Source organism: Megalobrama amblycephala, linkage group LG4 (assembly GCF_018812025.1).
Source record: "Megalobrama amblycephala isolate DHTTF-2021 linkage group LG4, ASM1881202v1, whole genome shotgun sequence".
NCBI lineage: Eukaryota > Metazoa > Chordata > Actinopteri > Cypriniformes > Xenocyprididae > Megalobrama > Megalobrama amblycephala.
This window is the reverse complement of record NC_063047.1, coordinates 20,879,711-20,900,470: the sequence shown is the minus strand read 5'-3', so window position 1 is coordinate 20,900,470 and position 20,760 is coordinate 20,879,711. Positions and strand designations below refer to the sequence as shown.

At 36.1% G+C, this 20,760-nt stretch overlaps 1 protein-coding gene across 6 annotated transcripts in view; it reads right to left on the bottom strand.

The window, feature by feature from the left end:
- The window catches only part of arl15a (ADP-ribosylation factor-like 15a), a 212,349-nt gene that overhangs the window by 37,367 nt on the left and 154,222 nt on the right, over positions 1-20,760 (bottom strand). The window contains exon 5 of one of the 6 annotated variants that reach the window (XM_048188210.1): positions 19,898-20,494. The exons of the other annotated variants lie outside the window; for them this stretch is intronic. Coding sequence (XP_048044167.1) covers positions 20,396-20,494 — 99 coding nt within the window. The 3' untranslated portion in view covers positions 19,898-20,395. Of the gene's footprint in view, positions 1-19,897; positions 20,495-20,760 lie in introns of those variants that run through there. 6 annotated transcript variants of the gene reach the window in all.

Genomic DNA, 20,760 nt, shown 5'->3' with positions numbered 1-20,760 from the left:
TCACATTGCCAGTGCATCTCAATGTTTACTCACTTACATGAGCAGGAACTTAAGGGGTTACTGAGAGAGTGATAGACTGCCTTGCTTCGACAACACTTGAGAAAGGGGCCAAGCCATTACTAGGGTGTATTACATTGCTCTTGTACTGATGACAACCTCAAGAGTTCGGGGGTGTTGAGGGGGAGGGATATGTCTTCCTGTTTAGTTATACTGGACCAAACTAGTCTTGGATAATTATACAAATGCCATTACAAAAATACAAGAAAATAACAAAAAAGGAACAAAAGCTATACTTAATATATTCTATAACAACTTTGCAAGCAATAATAGGGCAAAAACTAAAAAATAAAAATAAAATAATAAATAAATAAATAAATAAATAACTAAGGAAACAATCTATAATTCATTTGAATAAACAAAAACATAAGTACACAAAATAATATAAAATGTACATATACATACATATACACACACACAGGTTTGTTTTGCTATCAAAGTGAGGACATTCCATAGGCGTAATTAGGGCTGGGCGATACATCGCATGCGATTGTCACGCGCATTTCGTCAGTAAAGCCGGTTCCCTGATTACCACTAAATCACCACCACCTGCTTTCAAATGGAGCGGCATTTAATAAACAGAGCCGTAGTTCACTGATAAGCTACGCAATATCGCGTTCATTATCGAAGGCGATTCATCTGCGATATGAACGCGATATTGCGTAGCTTATCAGTGAACTATGGCTCTGTCTATTAAATGCTGCTCCATTTGAAAGCAGGTGATGGTGATTTAGCGGTAATCAGGGAACCGGCTTTACTGACGAAATGCGCGTGACAATTGCATGCAATATATCGCCCAGCCCTAGGCGTAATGGTTTTTATACTGTACAGACTGTATATTCTATCCCCTTGCACTAACTCTACCCCTACACACACACACACACACACACACACACACACACACACACACACACACACACACACACACACACACACACACACACACACACAGGGGTTTGTTTTGCTATCTTAGTGAAGACATTCCATAGGCTTAATGGTTTTTATACTGTACAAACTACATTCTATCCCCCTACACTACCCCTACCCATCACAAAAAAACAAAAACAACAAAAAAAAAATCTGCATTTTTACATTTTTAATAAAACATTGTTTAGTATGTTTTTAAAGCTATTTTAAATATGAGGACTCATGAAATCTTTACGTCGTAATACCAGTGTAATACTCATGTCATTATACAAATTTGTGTCCTCAAATCACAAAAACGCACGCTCACACACACACACACACACACACACACACACACACACAATTTTCTGTTACTATAGACATATTTGGTATCAAGGAGTACTTTTATTGCACTGAACTGAGTAAAAGTGACAGTAACAATGTTACAAAAGATTTCCATTTCAAATAAATGCTGTTCTTTTTAACTGTCTATTCATCAAAGAATCCTGAAACAATCATAGTTTCCAAAAAACAAAAAAACAAAAACAGTAAAACACCTGTTTTCAACATTGGTAATAAGAAAAAAAATCTATATTACTGTATTTTTTGATAAAATAAATGCAACCTTAATGCACATAAGACTTTAAAAAAAAATCTAAAATTGTACCTACCCCAAACGATTGAACAATAGTAATATATATATATATACACATATATATATATATATATATATATATATATATATATATATATATATATATATATATACACACATATATATATATACACACATATATATATATACACACATATATATATATATATATATATATATATATATATATATACACACATATATATATATATATATATATATATATATACACACACACACTACTGTTCATATATATATATATATATATATATATATATATGTGTGAATTCAGTTTTGACATTGAATAAACTCCACAACTAAACTAGACAAGCATGAACCCATTTAAGAGAAACAGACCCCCTCATAAGGATGTAATTACTTCATCACCCCCAACATATAAGACAGGAGTCAGGAAGTTCAAGTTGCCTATATAAGTAAAATTTGCACTGTGCTTTGGTGAGAAAGGGAAGAACCGAAAGCAGAGGTGAAGACACTGAGTGTGTGAGTACAGAAGTGGAGGACCATGTCGGCCTTTGTGTCCCTGAGGGCAGAGTGCATCCTCTGTGTGCCCCTAGACTCCCATGGGCCTCATTCAGAGGTAATGTACCAGACAACAAAGATGACAAACTTTTAATGCTCTCTACTCGCCTGAAGCATTCCATGCCTCTCCGCCGGTCCTCCCAGGCTCTGTTTTCACAGCTAAGGGCCATAGATTCTTAAACATAATAGTGTCTCAGTCCAAAAAAATGGAGTGGGGGTGAAAGAGTATGTCTGAGATCAAAGAAAGTGCCACCAAAGTGGTTGGGAGAGAGCCTAGAATCAATTTATACAAATAATGGCAATATTGCTATGGCAAATACATTAGTTTTCCTTAAAATTACCATTGTTAATATTATATTCAAAGGATAAGATTTTCAACCAGCTTTTTATTGTTATATGTCGTGAGCAATGTGTACTCTTTTTCTGTGTTACCTGCACCCAGATATCCCAGTTTATTTGAGAGCAAATGTCAGAGGACAAAAAACACATCATTTTGCGGCATATGGCAGATTTTTGACAGCTCCAGGGCTTTTGTTAAAACTACAGATCGAACTTCCACATTTATGTATTCCTGCTAACCACTGGCTGTTGTACTGACCAAGGGGTAGAGCCAAAAATCACTCCCGTTTTTGGCAAATGGGAACACCACAACCCTTTTTTTCTGTTTTCTCTAGTCATCTCGTTATAATTCAAATTCAAACTTTACTAAAGCCCATCTTACCAGTGGTAAATTCTCCCTTTAAGTTTTAAAGTTATGATGATTTAAGTGACTTCTATAAGCTAATATGAAGAAAGACACTTGGAGTGGAATGGGAACCTTTCTGATAGATGGCTCGTCACATATCTTTTGTCTTCCAATTTACAAAAGGAAAGAGAGAGGTGCTGTGCAATGAGGCGTTGACGGCAAATACACACACTCTTTGACTTCAATGATCCACTAAAATTTCACACAACACATTACATTACCATTTTACTACTTTTGGGGAAAAAAAAAACATGAATGAAAATGAGCTTTAAGACAAGGTCAGTTTACAGATGTTTCTAATTCCTTTTAAACAGCAGTCTTGACCTTCTCTGTGTCTCCTGTCTCCCGCACAAGAGAGACATGAGCATCAGCAGCGGCTTTCATCAAAGCAGTGATAACAGTCCTAAAAGGCAGCATAGTGAAAGGGAAGTGTGGAGGCTAAAGAGTGTACAGTGACAAAAGATGGGCACAGAGAAACAAACAAACAAGCTAAGTTGAGAAACTGCTGCGTCCTATCCGGTAATCTTCGCAGTGAATGTGTCCCGCCTGCCCCAGTCATTCATTTTCATTGGCACTGAAGTAGTATCTTTTCACACTGGAGTAATATACATTGCTCACTTGTATAAAACTATAAATAGAAAATGGCTTGTCTGACTTGGTACACAACAAGGGGTTAGCATGGACCCGTTTGACCCTGTAGATATAGATGTTATTGCTCACGAAGATTAAATGATTCAAGCATTGCTAGGGATCATTTGGGAAGTCTGTGTTATTTTTGGGTTGCTCAGTAATTGCACAGCAGTGGATATATTTGCCTGATTTTAAACAGCAATTTTGTAGTAGTAATAGTAAATATTCTGAATGCCTAAAGTTTTTAACGACAGGAAAAGTTGAGAGATTAGCTGAAAACAGATTTATCTTTAACTAATCAAAAATAAATTAGGCATGAAATATAGAAAGTGCAAAGCTGATTCTAAAACATGCCAACTATATGTGTGCATGTTTATACAGTCACCAAGATGCTAATGAAAGTAACTAATTACAATCAGGGGTGGCCATTTTTAAAAAAAAATATAGATCTCTTTTTGCAAATTTTAAATCATGCACATACATTACTTTATAATGGAAAAAAACATCATGGGTTCCTGAAAACCGCAGAGGAAATTCTAAATCATCATGAACAAAGACAGTACAATCACTCTGTGGTGCTGCAGTTAGCCTTTGTTTGAAAAGTATAACCAGCTTGGTTAATTTCATGACTTAAAATTAGTTAAAATGTTAAAGTAGCTTTACCCTATGAGTTAGTAAATAAGTAGTCTCTTGCAACAGCACACAGTCAACTGCAATTTATTTTGACAAAAATCAAATAGCTGGTGGAAATGTTTCATGCGATGCTGAGATTAAGGACTATGAATATTGAAATGTGTCTCTGCGTGAATTCGTCCACTGATTTACTTAATTTTTTTCTCTATTAAGCTAGCATGATGCAGAATCTGCTTTATTTTGATTTGTGTGTGTGTGTGTGCATGTACATGTGTGTGTGTGTGTGTGTGTGTGTGTGTGTGTGTGTGTGTGTGTGTGTGTGTGTGTGTGTGTGAGAGAGAGAGAGAGAGAGAGAGAGAGAGAGAGAGAGAGAGAGAGAGAGAGAGAGAGAGAAAGTTTACCAAGCCTTTTTTGGAAAATTTGATGAATGAGCCCCATGGAACCTAGATTGCTAGACAGGTTCAAAGCCTGTCCTTCAGCAGTCATTCAGTTAAGCAATTATTTGTGAAAGCATAAAAACGCATGTTGTCTGTTGAAGGCATTTTTTCAGAAATCAGATTGTTTATATTAAAGTGTTATGTGAAGTGATTACCTTCTTCATCCCACACATAGCATACCTATTTCCACCTGGAAGCATTTCAAATATGTGACAGACTGAATATCACAGCACCTCTATATCCTCTGCATGACAGTGTAATTCCTCCTGCCCTGCGGCCATGTCTACAAAACTCAGACAGTTTACATGTTCATGTAGCTACACCTACGAAAAAAAGGGCTTTGCCAAGAATTTGTGCATTCATTACACCTTCACACTCTCGGTTAACCCTTTTAATGTTTAAACCATGCCAATAGAACTCACGCAAACAGATTAAAATATGGTTGTCAGATTATTAATTAAGTGCAATTAATTATTTGAAATTAATGTAATAATAATTAAAAAAAAAACTATTAATTTCTGACCCATGAATAAAATCACATAACATCAGACTTAGGCATGCTTTTTAAAATTGTTTAACTGTTTTAACTTGACACAGTCTAAAAAACATTCATGATGAGTGACATGAAAAAAAATCAAACCATACTATGTTTACAATTTTAAAGGTGCCCAAGAATGCTTTTTTACAAGATGTAATATAAGTCTAAGGTGTCTCCTGAATGTGTCTGTGAAGTTTCAGCTCAAAATACCCCATAGGTTTTTTTTAATTAATTTTTTGCCTATTTAGGGGCATCATTAACTATGCACTGATTTTGGCAGCGGGCCGCCCCTTTAATTCGCCTGCTCCCTGCCACACGAGCTCTCGACTATATTACAGCGCATTTACAAAGTTCACACAGCTAATATAACCCTCAAATGGATCTTTACAAAATGTTCGTCATGCATGCTGTATGCATGCTTCGAATTATGTGAGTACAGTATTTATTTTGATGTTTACGTTTGATTCTGTATGAGTTTGAGGCTATGCTCTGTGGCTAACGGCTAATGCTACACTGTTGGAGAGATTTATAAAGAATGAAGTTGTGTTTATGAATTATACAGACTGCACATGTTTAAAAATGAAAATAGCGACGGCTCTTGTCTCCGTGAATACAGTAAGAAGCGATGGTAACTTTAACCACACTTAACAGTACATTAGCAACATGCTAACGAAACATTTAGAAAGACAATTTACAAATATCACTAAAAATATCATGCTATCATGGATCATGTCAGTTATTATTGCTCCATCTGCCATTTTTCGCTGTTGTTCTTGCTGGCTTACCTTGTCTGTGCACAGATCCAGACGTTAATACTGCCTTTCCTTGTCTAATGCCTTGAACATGGGCTGGCATATATGCAAATATTGGGGTCATACATATTAATGATCCCGACTGTTACGTAACAGTCGGTGTTATGTTGAGATCCGCGTGTTTTCCGGATGTCTTTTAAACAAATGAGATTTACATAAGAAGGAGGAAGCAATGGGGTTTGAAACTCACTGTATGTCTTTTCCATGTACCGAACTCTTGTTATTTAACTATGCCGAGGTAAATTCAAATTTTGATTTTAGGGCACCTTTAAATAGCCCCTACATCTACCTTGGACAAATTAGTTGTAAAATGTATTGTGGACTGAGAGTGATCTAATTTCAGTCATTTCAATATCAATCCACAGATACAGCAATTTTGCATGAGGGTGAAAGATTTCCTCACACAGATTCTGCAACAGGTACAATTTGGTCACCAGATTCACCATTTATTGCAATTTAAACTTTTAATAGGCATATTATGTAATAGTTATATTAAAATACATATGGCTAATCTTACATTTTGACAGTGATGACATTGTTGAAACTTGTCTTAAGAAGGCAGGAGTATCATATGCCTTTAACTTCCATTACAACCTGAGAATTCTTTCTTACCCTTATTGCTTTCTGCTATTAACTTAACATATTATGCCTTGGCAGTAATTTGATAATATTGTTGACACGCCTATCATTTGGCTGAGTAACACTAGAGATGGATGGTCTGGATTTATGAGCCAAGCTACACTCAATCTCATGCAGGCGCTAAGTCTTAGAATAAGTCGACTTGAGGTCTTGTACGTAATCATGTATGTGAAAGTACCTTGCTTCGACCTTACCTAAAAATCTAGGTCGTGGTTAGAAGAGTGAGGACTAATCCTTTCATGAGTGTCTGGTCACAAGTGCTGAATGTAGGTGAGCTGGCATCTGTTTGCCATGAACACTAGCCTGAATTAATTCCCACATGACATGGTGGAGCACAGGAGAGACTTAATTATGAGACAGCTAAAGGTGATTTATGGAATTCAATGACATTTCATTAAGCCCTAAAAGCCTAAATAGTTTTTCAGAGATGCTTTTTAACACTTATACCAGGAGTGCCCAAACTCTGTCCTGGAGGGCCACCGTCCTGCAGAGTTTAGATTCAAGTTTCTAGTATGCCTAGTAAGATTCTGATTATCTGGTGTGTTCAATTGGGATTGGAACTAAACTCTGGAGAACAGTGACCCTCCAGGAGCAGAATTGGACACCCCTCACTTATACTCTTCTTCAGGATGGTCAACAGCTATAGACTTTTGTCAGGGTAGACACCATATTTATTTGTTTAAACAAAGGTTTATTTATTGTTTAAACCTTTGGGGTCAGTCAAAGAAAATTATTACTTTTATTCATCAAGGATGCATCAAATTTATATTTAGACATTTACATTGTTACAAAAACACTTATAATATTTGAAAAGTTCTTTTGAACTTTCTATCTATCAAAGAATCCTGACATTTTTTTTTATCATGGTTTGCACAAAAATATTAAACACAACTGTTTTCAACATTGATAATAAGAAGAAGAGGAGATGTTTCTTGAGCAGCAAATCAGCATATTAGAATGATTTCTGAAGGATCATGTGACACTGAAGACTGGAGTAATGATGCTGAAAATTCAGTTTAATAAATAAAATAAATTCAAATAGAAAAGTTATTTTAATTGTAATAATGCTTCACAATAATACTGTTTTTACAGTATTTTAATAAATATATGTTGTTGTTGTTTTGTTTTAAAAAATCTTATCGACTCCAAACTTGAATGTTAGTGTAATAATTTATTTTTATAACTATAATAATTTATGGTTATAATGTTGTATAATATCCATAAAATGGTATGTTACATGTTCCCTGATTTTGGGTTTCTTGTTTTTGTTATTTAGACTTTCATTCTGAAGTGTATTTTCTGTTCCCATTGTCCCCAATGTTCATGTCCTGTGCCCATTCCCACGGGTAACAAAGGTAACTATAGAAACAAAGTACAAACCCGATTCCAAAAAAGTTGTGAATAAAAACAGAATGCAATGATGTGGAAGTTTCAAATTTCAATATTTTATTCAATATACAACATAGATGACATCAAATGTTTAAACTGAGAAAATGTATCATTTTAAGGGAAAAATAAGTTGATTTTAAATTTCATGGCATCAACACAAAAAAGTTGGGACAAGGCCATGTTTACCACTGTGTGGCATCCCCTCTTCTTTTTATAACAGTCTGCAAACGTCTGGGGACTGAGGAGACAAGTTGCTCAAGTTTAGGAATAGGAATGTTGTCCCATTCTTGTCTAATACAGGCTTCTAGTTGCTCAACTCTCTCAGGTCTTCGTTGCATCTTCCTCTTTATGATGCGGCAAATGTTTTCTATGGGTGAAAGATCTGGACTGCAGGCTGGCCATTTCAGTACCCGGATCCTTCTTCTACGCAGCCATGATGATGTAATTGATGCAGTATGTGGTCTGGCATTGTCATATTGGAAAATGCAAGGACTTCCCTGAAAGAGACGACGTCTGGATGGGAGCATATGTTGATCTAGAACTTTGATATACCTTTCAGCATTGATGGTGCCTTTCCAGATGTGTAAGCTGCCCATGCCACACGCACTCATGCAACCCCATGCCATCAGAGATGCAGGCTTCTGAACGGAGCGCTGATAACAACTTGGGTTGTCCTTGTCCTCTTTAGTCCGGATGACATGGCGTCCCAGTTTTCTAAAAAGAACTTCAAATTTTGATTCGTCTGACCACAGAACAGTTTTCCACTTTGCCACAGTCCATTTTAAATGAGCCTTGGCCCAGAGAAAATGCCTGCGCTTCTGGATCATGTTTAGATATGGCTTCTTTTTTGACCTATAGAGTTTTAACCAGCAACGGCGAATGGCACAGTGGATTGTGTTCACCGACAGTTTTCTGGAAGTATTCCTGAGCCCATGTTGTGATTTCCATTACAGTAGCATTCCTGTATGTGATGCAGTGCCATCTAAGAGCCCGAAGATCACGGGCATCCAGTATGGTTTTCCGGCCTTGACCCTTACGCACAGAGATTGTTCCAGATTCTCTGAATCTTTGGATGATATTATGCACTGTAGATAATGATAACTTCAAACTTTTTTTCAATTTTTCTCTGAGAAACTCGTTTCTGATATTGCTCCACTATTTTTTGCCGCAGCATTGGGGAAATTGGTGATCCTCTGCCCATCTTGACTTCTGAGAGACACTGTCACTCTGAGAGGCTCTTTTTATACCCAATCATGTTGCCAATTGAACTAATAAGTTGCAAATTGGTCCTCCAACTGTTCCTTATATGTACATTTAACTTTTCCGGCCTCTTATTGCTACCTGTCCCAACTTTTTTGTAATGTGTAGCTCTCATGAAATCCAAAATGAGCCAATATTTGGCATGACATTTCAAAATGTCTCACTTTCAACATTTGATATGTTATCTATATTCTATTGTGAATAAAATATAAGTTTATGAGATTTGTAAATTATTGCATTCCTTTATTATTCACAATTTGTACAGTGTCCCAACTTTTTTGGAATCAGGTTTGTAGTTTTGCCATTACCCTTACCTGTTCCTAGTTAGCCTCTCGTTATCGCATTTATAAAGGCTGCCTTCACGTGCTATCGTAAATTCATATTTGTTGTCAGTTCTGTTTTTGCCTGCCTTTCTTTGTTTTTGGATTTATTGTTTTTGTCTACATCTATCTGAGCATGGATTTACACTTGTTTTGTTTGTTTCAATAAATGTTTATGTTGCATTTGGATCCTGCTCTCTGAAACACCCAGCGGTCAAGCATTGATTGTTGAGCCAATGCAAAATTGAATGGCTGCCTTCTAGTGGACTTTTTTTTTCTTGTGAGAAGTAGACATCATATTAGGCTTTAAGACAGTAAAACTCATTGAACAGACTGATCTTTGCCTCACATCCTTTTTCATTCGCCTAAAAAAAATACGGTGTCTTCGCTAAGGTTGTCTACACATAAGCAACATTCATAGTGCTAATTGACAAGTTCAGATGTCTGGGCCACAACAGGCAAAGACAGAAGTAAGGGTTTTGCACATGAATTGCAAATTGACACCTTTTTGTAACAATTACAAAATGGGTATAAAAGACTATTGTAAAGAATATAAAATATATTTAAAAAAGTACATTATGCATGCAACATTTATAACCTCGTATAAAAAAGCGATTTTTTTTTTACATTTAAAAGAGTCACAACACCTAAAATATACTGTTTTTCTTTATTTCTAAATTTAAATTTAAATTTTGATGATGAAAAAAAGTTTATGTTGTGTCAACTAGTCATTTACAGGACTAGCCTTATATTTCAGCTTCCTTAATCATTCAAATATAGGTGTCAGTTTTGAAAAATTTGTGTATCGTGTTTCCTATTATCTTTTTCAGCTATAAGGACACAATGTAAAGACACTCAGTTGACTGCCTGATTAGGTCAGTGTAAAGGACGTGGTGGTGTTGGAAAGGTCTGTATAGGAGAAGATCAGTGGACCAGTTCTAGCAGGAGAGACACATCTACAGCCCTGCCCTTGCTCATCCCGGGTCACCGACCGCAACGATTACTGGCCAGCCCTTGACACAGCAAAGCCAGGTGCTTTCATCTGTGCTGGTGGCTCTTCCCCAAAGCTCTGTTATAGGATTCACGTTTGCAATTAGTGCAGATCAGAGTCAATTAGCTTTTGGCAAGATGCCCTGGTTTGTCACATGGCACCTGCTTTGCCTTGATGGTACCTGACAGCGTGGCAGATCAATGATGACCACACAGGAGGTCTGCCAGAAACAGGCCTTAACTGTCACTGGAAAATGTGCAAAGGAAGCATTCCAGAGAAGTAATGGACTAAAGTAGTAATGTATGAGCATGTAAACAAGTGTATTTTAGGACAATCTACTGCAATCTTCTGCAAAGCACCATAACCTACACTGTAAAAAATTATTTTATGCAGAAGTAAATACTACAGAAAAAAACAAATGTAATTTTTACATGAAAGTTATAGTTCAGGCAAAAAAATCTATATTAGTACTCAATTTAAGCTTGTAGAAATTAAAGCGTAAGTATCAACATTATAAAATTAAGTAAAACTATTCAACTTTTCTGATACTGGTGTTCCCATCATGCACTGGGCCTTGAATAATTAATGAGGTCAATTTTTCGCTGTTTTCCAACTGTTTTATCATTGCTTTTGTGGTTATGTTTAGTAACTCAAAACGATTGTGTATTGTGTACCAAGTACTGAGGTCTCTGTGTTCAGGTGCCGCATTACTTCTATTGTATTATTTACTTAGATGTTTCTAAGTAAAGCATACACTTTAAAAGCATGGCTTAATTCAGTGTTATATTGTTTGAGTAAAATGCATTGCAAAAGAAACTTCAACAAAGTGGAAATTACTCAACCTTTTACTGGTCAAGTTAAAAATACTTATTTTCTTTGTCAATTTTGCTTGTCTTAGTTATGTAGAGTTACTTAATTCCATATTTGAAATTTACTTAAAAAATATGCATGCAAAAACTTGCGTAAGAAAAATTAAGTAAATTTTGCTTGTTTTTTACAGTGTACTTATTTCAATAATTTTTACAAACTTACAAAATGAAATATGATCCTATAAATACAATTCAATCTGGTCTTTACAGTCAAACCTTTAAAAAATATATGCAATTATAAAAACACATTAAAAGTGTGAACGAGGATACAATATTCTTAAAGGATTAGTTCACTTCAGAATTAAAATTTCCTGATAATTTACTCACCCCATGTCATCCAAGATGTTCATGTCTGTCTTTCTTTAGTCGAAAAAAAAATTAAGGTTTTTGAGGAAAACATTGCAGGATTTTTCTCCATATAGTGGACTTCAGTGGGGTACACCAGGTGGAAGGTACAAATTGCAGTTTCGGTGCAGCTTCAAAGGGCTCTACATGATCCAAAACGATTTATCTAGAGAAACAATCGGTCATTTAAAAAAAAAAATAAATAAATAAATAATTTATACACTTTTTAAACACAAATGCTCATCTTGCACTGCTCTGCGATCCACCAGAAAGGTCACGCGTGACGTAGGCAGAAGTACAGCAGTAGGGCGAAAAACTCTATCTCATTTTCTCCTCCACCTTCAAAATTGTCCGATATCGTTTGGCTTAATCTTTGCACGTTCGCTTTGTAGACACTAAATCTGTACTTTCACCTACGTCACACATGACCTTTGTAATGTGATTACGTCATGTGTGGCGGATCGCAGAGCAGTGCAAGACAAGTGAAGGAATGGATTCTGGAATCCACTGCCGCTTCAATATATATCTTTTAAGTTATTAATCAATATATATATTTTGTGTTAAATTATTTGAATGACTTCTTCAACGTATGTTAAAGAATTTATTTTCCTTTTCAAACACTAGAAAATAATTTTGGATATTGTCTGTAGCTCTCACTGAGAGAAAAGAACATGTTATCAGTATGTTTTGGGAAAAGTTTCCTGCTCAGAGCAGAGCTCAGATCAACTTCAGCCTTGAAGAAGCTGTAAAACGTGTGTATCTGGGTATGTGCGGTAAGTGTTCTGTGCAGGTCCCTTGTTACTGGTGGACAACTGGCACTCTGCTGAAGACCAGCAGACGCCATGTCATGACCCCAATAGGACATCCAGTACCTAAATCCAGAGTCCCCTCATCAGCATCGTGACGAAGGGAGATATGCTTCTGACTATCTGTCTATGTGTGGAAGATTACCAAATTACTGGCTTCTTGCTGTTGAAACTGCAAACTATTCTTCATTACATTTTTCTTCAATTTATTAATTTTTTTTTTTTTAAACTTTGACTCCAGGTCTTTATTCAACATATCTGGTTTCAAGTATCCTAAACTGTTTATCCCCAACACAAGCATTTGTGGTTAAAAAGTATATAATTTTCGTGTAGAGCCCTTTGAAGCTGCAGAGAAACTGTAATTTGGACATTCCTCCTGGTGTGCCCCACTGAAGTCCACTATATGGAGAAAAATCCTGGAATGTTTTCCTCAAAAACCTTAATTTCTTTTCGACTGAAGAAAGAAAGACATGAACATCTTGGATGACATGGGGGTGAGCAAATTTTCAAACTGTTGGAATTTTCAAACTGGGCTCTGGGGACCCCCAGGGGGCGGATGGATGGATGGATGGATGGATGGATGGATGAAAAGGGCCTTACAAGCCCTTTTCATCAATAATCAAATTAAACATGGCTAAAAAAAGCACCACTTGTAACCTGTAACTTTCCTATTAACATCACTTTTTTCAGTTTTTTATGTGAACTACAGAATATGGGATTCAACATTGTCACTACATGCTGCATCCTCCAGTGTACAGAAAAGAAAAACCCAGTGTTGTTGATGCGCACAGTCTAGACGCAGCGGTCGCAGGCCAGGCATGTTCTGGCGGCACACCTCATCCACAAATCTTTTGCATCTGAATGACTTGTGGAAAGTGGAGACAAGCCGAGAATGTAATTATGAATGCCAAATGAGAAAGCACTTTGAGGAAGTGCTCAAATCTTTCCTGTTTCTGTGATAGTAGCAGTATATGGGTGGTTAAGGGAGATGCCGCATCCTGAACATGAAAGAACAAAAATAAGTGATCCAGATGATGCATCCCATCAACACTTTGTTAATTACTACAGGAAAGCATCAAAACAAATATTTTGGATTTGATCTACATTGCAGTGAGGTTGAGATATTCAAAATACATTATGAGGAAGAGTCATTTACACAATTCTGCATTACAATTTTATGCAGGAATCATATCTAAACATCAATTAAATAAGAACCACATTTGTTTAATCTTAAACCAAAAAAAACCTAAAAAAATGTCAGTGCATTTACTGATGCTGGTGTTACAGAATTTCAATTTTCAGCCCTAATTTTCTCATTTATTTTTCTGTCTTTTTGCAATAATATCTGAACCACCAGATCAAACTGCAATTGAAATATATTCACATAATTTTTAAGTCTTGTAAAGCAATCACTTTATATGACAACTTCTCATTGAGCAGCCTGGAACTTGACCAAAGCATGAATCAAACTTTTGCAGCAAACTCACAACCACTGACATATTATTCCTAAGCGCCTGAACACTGCTGCAAAAATTGTGGTACACTTAAAACCACTGACGCACTGTTCCAGAGTTAGAAACCACTCAGTCCCCTGATGAAGTCATGTACAACTAAATCCAACAATAATCAATCTAATCAAACAAAACTTCCTAGATAATCACAATAACAGCTCTTGAATTATTTATCACCACAGAAAGAAAAAACAATCACTTGAACAACAATTTCCGGCAATATACATAATTTAGCTTTTTACTTTTCATCAAGTAATGGGGACTGATTTGTGGTATTGTCGAGGTTCTAAATGGGGAACAAACCATTGTAAGCACCTTTCATTGGCATCAAATGAATGAAGAATGAAGCATAAAAAAGTATTGTGTATAAATCATCACAAATGACCACTTCTCTGAGGACCACACCTGATGATACTTTGGATCACTGCTGGCTCAATCAGTGCCACCAAATCAGACTAAATTCCAAAATACATAACTGGCCAATACATAAGTTTATTTACTAAAAGCACTGATCATGTACAAACGTTACTACATAATATTACTAAATATAATAATTTAATGTAAATAGCAAAAGTTTCCAATAATCAAAATTACAAGTATACCCAAAATGGGAGAAGATCGATTTGATGTTAAGAAAATTCCCAGGGGGAGGCGAAATCTATAGCCAGAGACTTTTGCCTCTGTTGGTAAAAAAAAAAAAAAAAAAAAAAAAAAAAAAAAATTAGCACCATTATCACCATTGAGTATTTCACTTTCAGCGGTTAGAGTGCTAAGAAAAAAATACATTGCAGAAGAGGCTAGTTTTCCTTGGTATATCAATCATCGTAGAGTGTCACATGTGTTCTGGGTTTGAGTTGTGTTCTTGTTTGATTTGAACTGTCTCAGGTTCAGTTTCCTGTGTTAGTTCTTGTTTCCTCAGTTTACTAGTTGCCATGGTTTTTGATCTGCCCTCATGTGTTTCACCTGTGTCTAGTTACAGTAATTATCTAGATTAGTCCCTAGTGTTTCTTTTTGTATTTACAGCACCTGTGTTGGTCATGTTCTTTGTCAGATCTTGTCTCACAATAGTTGTTGTTCTGTTTACCGTGTTTTTGTTCCCTTATTACCTGAAGTGTTACTTTGAGTTTCTGTTGATTAAGGAAACTGCTTGCAAATAGATCCAGCAGATGCAAATTACATGATATTAGTTTGAACTACTACTGTTGATAATGTACCAACTACATTAATTATGGAGAGTATTGAATATTTGATTGCCAACAAATTTACCAAGCTACCACTTGAACAGCAGCTACAAATTAAAAATGAAGGAAGATCAAATGCCTAAGTTGGAGCTTCACTAAACGGCCTAACGTGCTCTTTTAACACAAACATTTAAAAGGACAAAAGGATGGATTTTTGCTTCAAGTGATAAGCTGTATATGTTAAGGATGCAGTTGTGGCCTAATGGTTAGAGAGTTGCACTTGTAACCCAAAGGTTGCGGGTTCGAGTCTCAGTACCATCAGGAATTGTCGGTGGGGGGAGTGAATTTTACAGCCCTCACTTTCACCCTCAATACCACAACTGAGGTGAGACCCTCGCGCAAGGCATCAAACCCCCAACTGCTCCCCGGGCACCGCAGCAAAAACTGGCTGCCCAGGTGTGTGTTCACGGTGTTTGCGTTTGTTCACTGCTCACTGCTGTGTGTGTGCACTTGTATGGGATAAATGCAGAGTTTTTCCGAGTGTAGGACACCATACATGGCTACATGTTACGTCACTTTCACTTTCATGCTCTGATCAGGATTTTTGCAGCCGATACCGACTACCAATTTCTTGTCATCATGACCTTTCAAATTTTGAAGAAAATAGATTGATCTTTTTTGAAGGTTCTTATTGTATGTTACAACATATATACTAGAAAACCCTAGAAAATGTGATGCAATTTACTGATTTATTTTGTTATTATTCATGCTTGACATGATGACTACAGTATTAGAGCCCACCAGCCACCACTGATCTGATGTAATCCTTTAAAAAAATAAAGTATCAACAAGCAAAAGGCACAGCTGAATATATTGTACACACAGCTAAGGATTTATGCTCATGTCAGATGGTTAGAATTTGGCATGGATCAGTGTGAATAGGTGTTAACAGGTTCTTAGATCTCCATAAGAAGTGTCTTATCCTCTTACTGTTACAGAGATGAAGGTTTGACCTGTGACTTAATTTCCCCACACGTGAATCGATGTCCTTCTCCCCTGCTTTTTTTCCCCCGAAAACCTCTGCAGATCTCTGACAAAATATCTCCATGAAACCAAACTGTCCTTTAACACCTGGTGAATTTAAGAAATAAGACTTGTGGGAGGATGATACTGAGCAGGGATCCAAAATAGTTAACTAAGACCACCCAGTTAAAAATATGGAAATTATAACAATTTAATGAAAGGTAAAAATATGAACCTGACAATAAAGCATTACTCCGAGACTTACAGGTTAATCCATCTCAAGTGATCCAATGAAGTTTGTGTGACCATTTTAATTTTTGTTTGTTTGTTTCTGCTCTATGTGTTGGTTTTGCAAAACTTTTTTTTAACTTATATTTTACTTGAGATGGATTGACCCTCACTTCATCATCACATAGTGAGTCAGTCTGTAATACCATGAGAATAATTAATCTCTACTAATAAATGAATTCAATGTACACCATCTCCAAGTCAGTCATAACAGAGAGTAAGTGACCTACAATGTTTACTACAGTTTTGTATTTATCTAATTACTTCTAATTACTTAAATTTGTCTAAACTACCATATCAGGGGAATGCTGTTCTTGTCTAGACTACCTCATTAGATGGGTCAACTAGCCAGTATGTAGTCAACCAGACCACCATTAAAGCTTCTAACCCTTTCTTCATTCAAGTGGAAAACCAGACAGTTCCGTCTGGTGTATCCCACTGCCAAATCAGTTCAGGTCAACTGAGAGATTAAAACAAAAAAGAATCCAACTCTATGGACAGGGTCAAGAAGATCAATGATCAAAAGAGGAGAAAGACCCCTTGTTAAAGAAGATATCAATCCATTGATTTAACAGGACCCAACAATATATACACAAAAAAAGAAAAAAGAAAAATGTGGTATTCACTCATCACTTCTTCTGAGGACCATAGAATTAAATGTCTTTCATTCTAAAATCATTATTGACTTTTGATATTCCACAATGTCAGAATGATTCAAATCTGCTCTACATGTGGAATTGGTGGACCATCAAAAAGAAGCAGATAATGGCAACAAATCTCTGAAAATGTTTTTTTCCCCTGCAAACATTTCTAGAGCATACAAATGTAGTGCACTGGTGGAACTTAGTCATAAATAATGACACACCATTTGTTAAAGAAACCACAGGCTGTTTTTAAGTTTTAATTTATAAGGTGACAAAAAAGTAATTTATAATTTTTTTTTATTTTTATATGTAAACAAACAGGGAATAATTCTTAAAATATTTTTAATTTAAAAAAGAAAATAATCAAGAATAATACTAAATTGAACCCACTGGTTGACTAATAAGAGTCTGCCATAGTTATTGCCATATCTGCATAAATTTGCAGAAATATTTTCAGAACAAACTTTCACTAAAAACGATGCACCAGGTATTTACTGAACCAAGCTCAAAGCACAGAACTAACATACAAACCGAAACGTGGGAAATTTAAACTGTTACCTCCTAGTATACACACACAGGCACATAATAAACATATACAGATATAAATACACAAATAAAAGATAAACAATGAATATCGACTTTCTAAAAAGGGTTGTACCATAGCGTGTGAGTAAAACATGGCTTCACTTCAACAGTGCCACCCAGGACTGTACTGAACATCTGCCTTGAAGACCTGATAGGACAGGAAATATTCTTCTGCATGTGCCAATGGAATCACACTATCCACATCTGATTGACAAATAAAGAGATGTTTTATTCTTGGAATGAAATCCTGTCCACACCAGTCAAGATGCGGAGAGAAACAAAGACATTTCTGACCAGAATAGAAAGTTTCCAAAATAGAAAGCTAACACACAAGGAAAGAGTTGAATTCATGCTATTTTCACATCCACACAACTCTTTTGGAAACAAATGGCACAGACTAGCATTGGATCCTCAGAGAACATGAATGTCAAACACAGCAGATCTTTATGATTAATTATGTGTTTGAGGCAGTGGGTGCACGAGGTGGGAGAGAATCAGGGCCTGTAAACTGAACTGTTGAATAGTTGTGTCGTGAGGTTTTTGCTAGTATGAAAAGTAGACAACACATACTGTAAACAAACACATATTTTGGCTGAAAGTTAGAGCACAAAAAAGTCCCAAAAGGTAGAACTTGAATGCAGCTTGACGGCACAGTTGCTTGTGTAGTATTGCTTTGTCACAAATTCAGTTGGTAAGCAACATGAGTTATAAATTTGGTACACTGAAACCAGATGTGAACTAATTCACTCCTTACAGAGGAGCATTTTGTACAGTCATCTGGACTGTGTTTACACTTGGTATTAATATTCATCTTGGGTGATCCAATACAGGGTCCAAAATGCTTAGTGATCTGATTACTCAAACCACATTTACAGAAAACGTGATCATGTGACATTTGTAGTGTAAATGCTAATCCAACCTAACATACAAAGACAACATCAACGGACCGCCTACTTCCCTGTCTATCAGTTATTGTGCTAAAAGAAGTGCTATGTCCAAAACGGGATATGTAGATGAGTAATATCAATGCATTGTACATACTACATTGTCCTTTGACTCATTCCCAGACCAATCAAGAAAATAATTTCCTGACTATGAGGAACAACTTTCTTGGTATTTGTAACCTTTTTTGAATTTCATGTACACTGAATATTCAGGCATACTAATCATGTGATGTGCCGCTTTTTGCATACTATATAGTAGGAAAGTGTAGATATAGCATGTAGGGAAAATTTTAAACTTTTGCGGTTACATGCTGCTTTAAAAGAAAATAAGCTGATTGAATATTTGAAAAAATGTATGAAAAGTCATTTTTACAAAACCAGAGACCCTTATAATCTGATCAAGCATGTTTTTACTAGGTGTACACGACAAATCTATCTCACTTGAATACTAGCGATGGACAGTTATGGAATTTTGATAGCCGATGCCAATATCATAGAGAGAAGTGTGGCTGATGCAATTAAATTTTATATATTTATATATTTTTTAAATATTTCATATTCAAAGACTTGATATAAATGCATATACACTGAATGCCAACAAGTATTACAGCATTTGCCCCTTCTGTTACTAATAATAGAAAAGCAAACACTATAACATTTTAAAGGCTCAGTAAGACCTTCATTCATCTTCAGAACACAAATTAAGACTGTTAATTATTCTCCTACGCTGTTTACGTTCAGCGCTTCCAGTTCTACATCAGAACGCATGCGTCAGTGTTGGCCAATAATGAATCGGCATTCTGACGTAGAACCTGGAAGCGCTGAACATAAACAGCGTAGGAGAATGACACAGAAGAGAAGATATTGTTGAATAAAGTCGATATTTTTGTTTTGTTTTTGCGCACAAAAAGTATTCTTGTTGCTTCATAAAATTAAGGTTGAACCACTGCAGTCACGTGGACTATGTTAAAAACGTCTTTAGTACCTTTTTGGACCTTGAATGACGGTAATTACGTTGCTTTCTAAAGGGGATAAAAAAAAAACCTCTTGGATGTCATCAAAAATATCTTAATTTGTGTTCCGAAGATGAACAAAGATCTTACGGGTGTGAAACAACATGAGGGTGAATAACAAATGACAGAATTTTCATTTTTGGGTGAACTAACCCTTTTAACAGACCTTTTATTTCTTTGTTTGTTACTAATTAATTAGACAAAACTATTAACAGACAGTAAACTAATGAAGACAGATAATGGGTGCTCCTTTGAGTCTGAGCTCAAGCACTGCTGTTCTCAACGCTGTAAATATAAAAGCTCAGCTTCCATCACTTATCGGCGATGGAGATGATTTAAAAAAAAAAGCCAAATATCATCTGATACCAGCTGACCACTAGATCAGATCATCCGAAATTGATCTGGGGACTTAAAGGATGATGTTATCAGACCTGTGTTGCACCTCTAGAACATCAGCACAGACTCTGTGTAGAATATGGTTGATTTCACAGTTGGTAAAAATATGATATCTTCTCTATCCTAAGATCAGTTCTTCAGTCCAACATTTGAGCATTCATGCAGGAAACCTTCATAAAACAAGAAACAGTGCATCGGGGCAAAACATCCACACAGCCTGCTTTGTTGAGGTGTTGTATCAACATATGACGCCCCTCTCTCTGCTCACTTCCTCCTTGGGCCCCAACAGCAGGAGGTTGGTGTCAACAAGGAATTCCGTCCCATGAATATTTCCCTTCTGAAAAAAAGTCACACAGAGGGCCCTAGTGAGGACTTTACAGGTCCAACGAGTCTTTTAAACTTCACTATGGCAATGTAAAAACGAGAAGTCGCCAACGTTATACCATAAAACGATACCGGGCGCTGCTAATAACTAGCTTGCAACAACACAGAATGCAGAGTGTACACACTGGGTGCTGCTCTGCTTGGGAAAACTTGTCTTTAAAACTATTTATCAGAAACAAATAATGTGTTACATATTGGCATAAAAAATTATTTCAATGT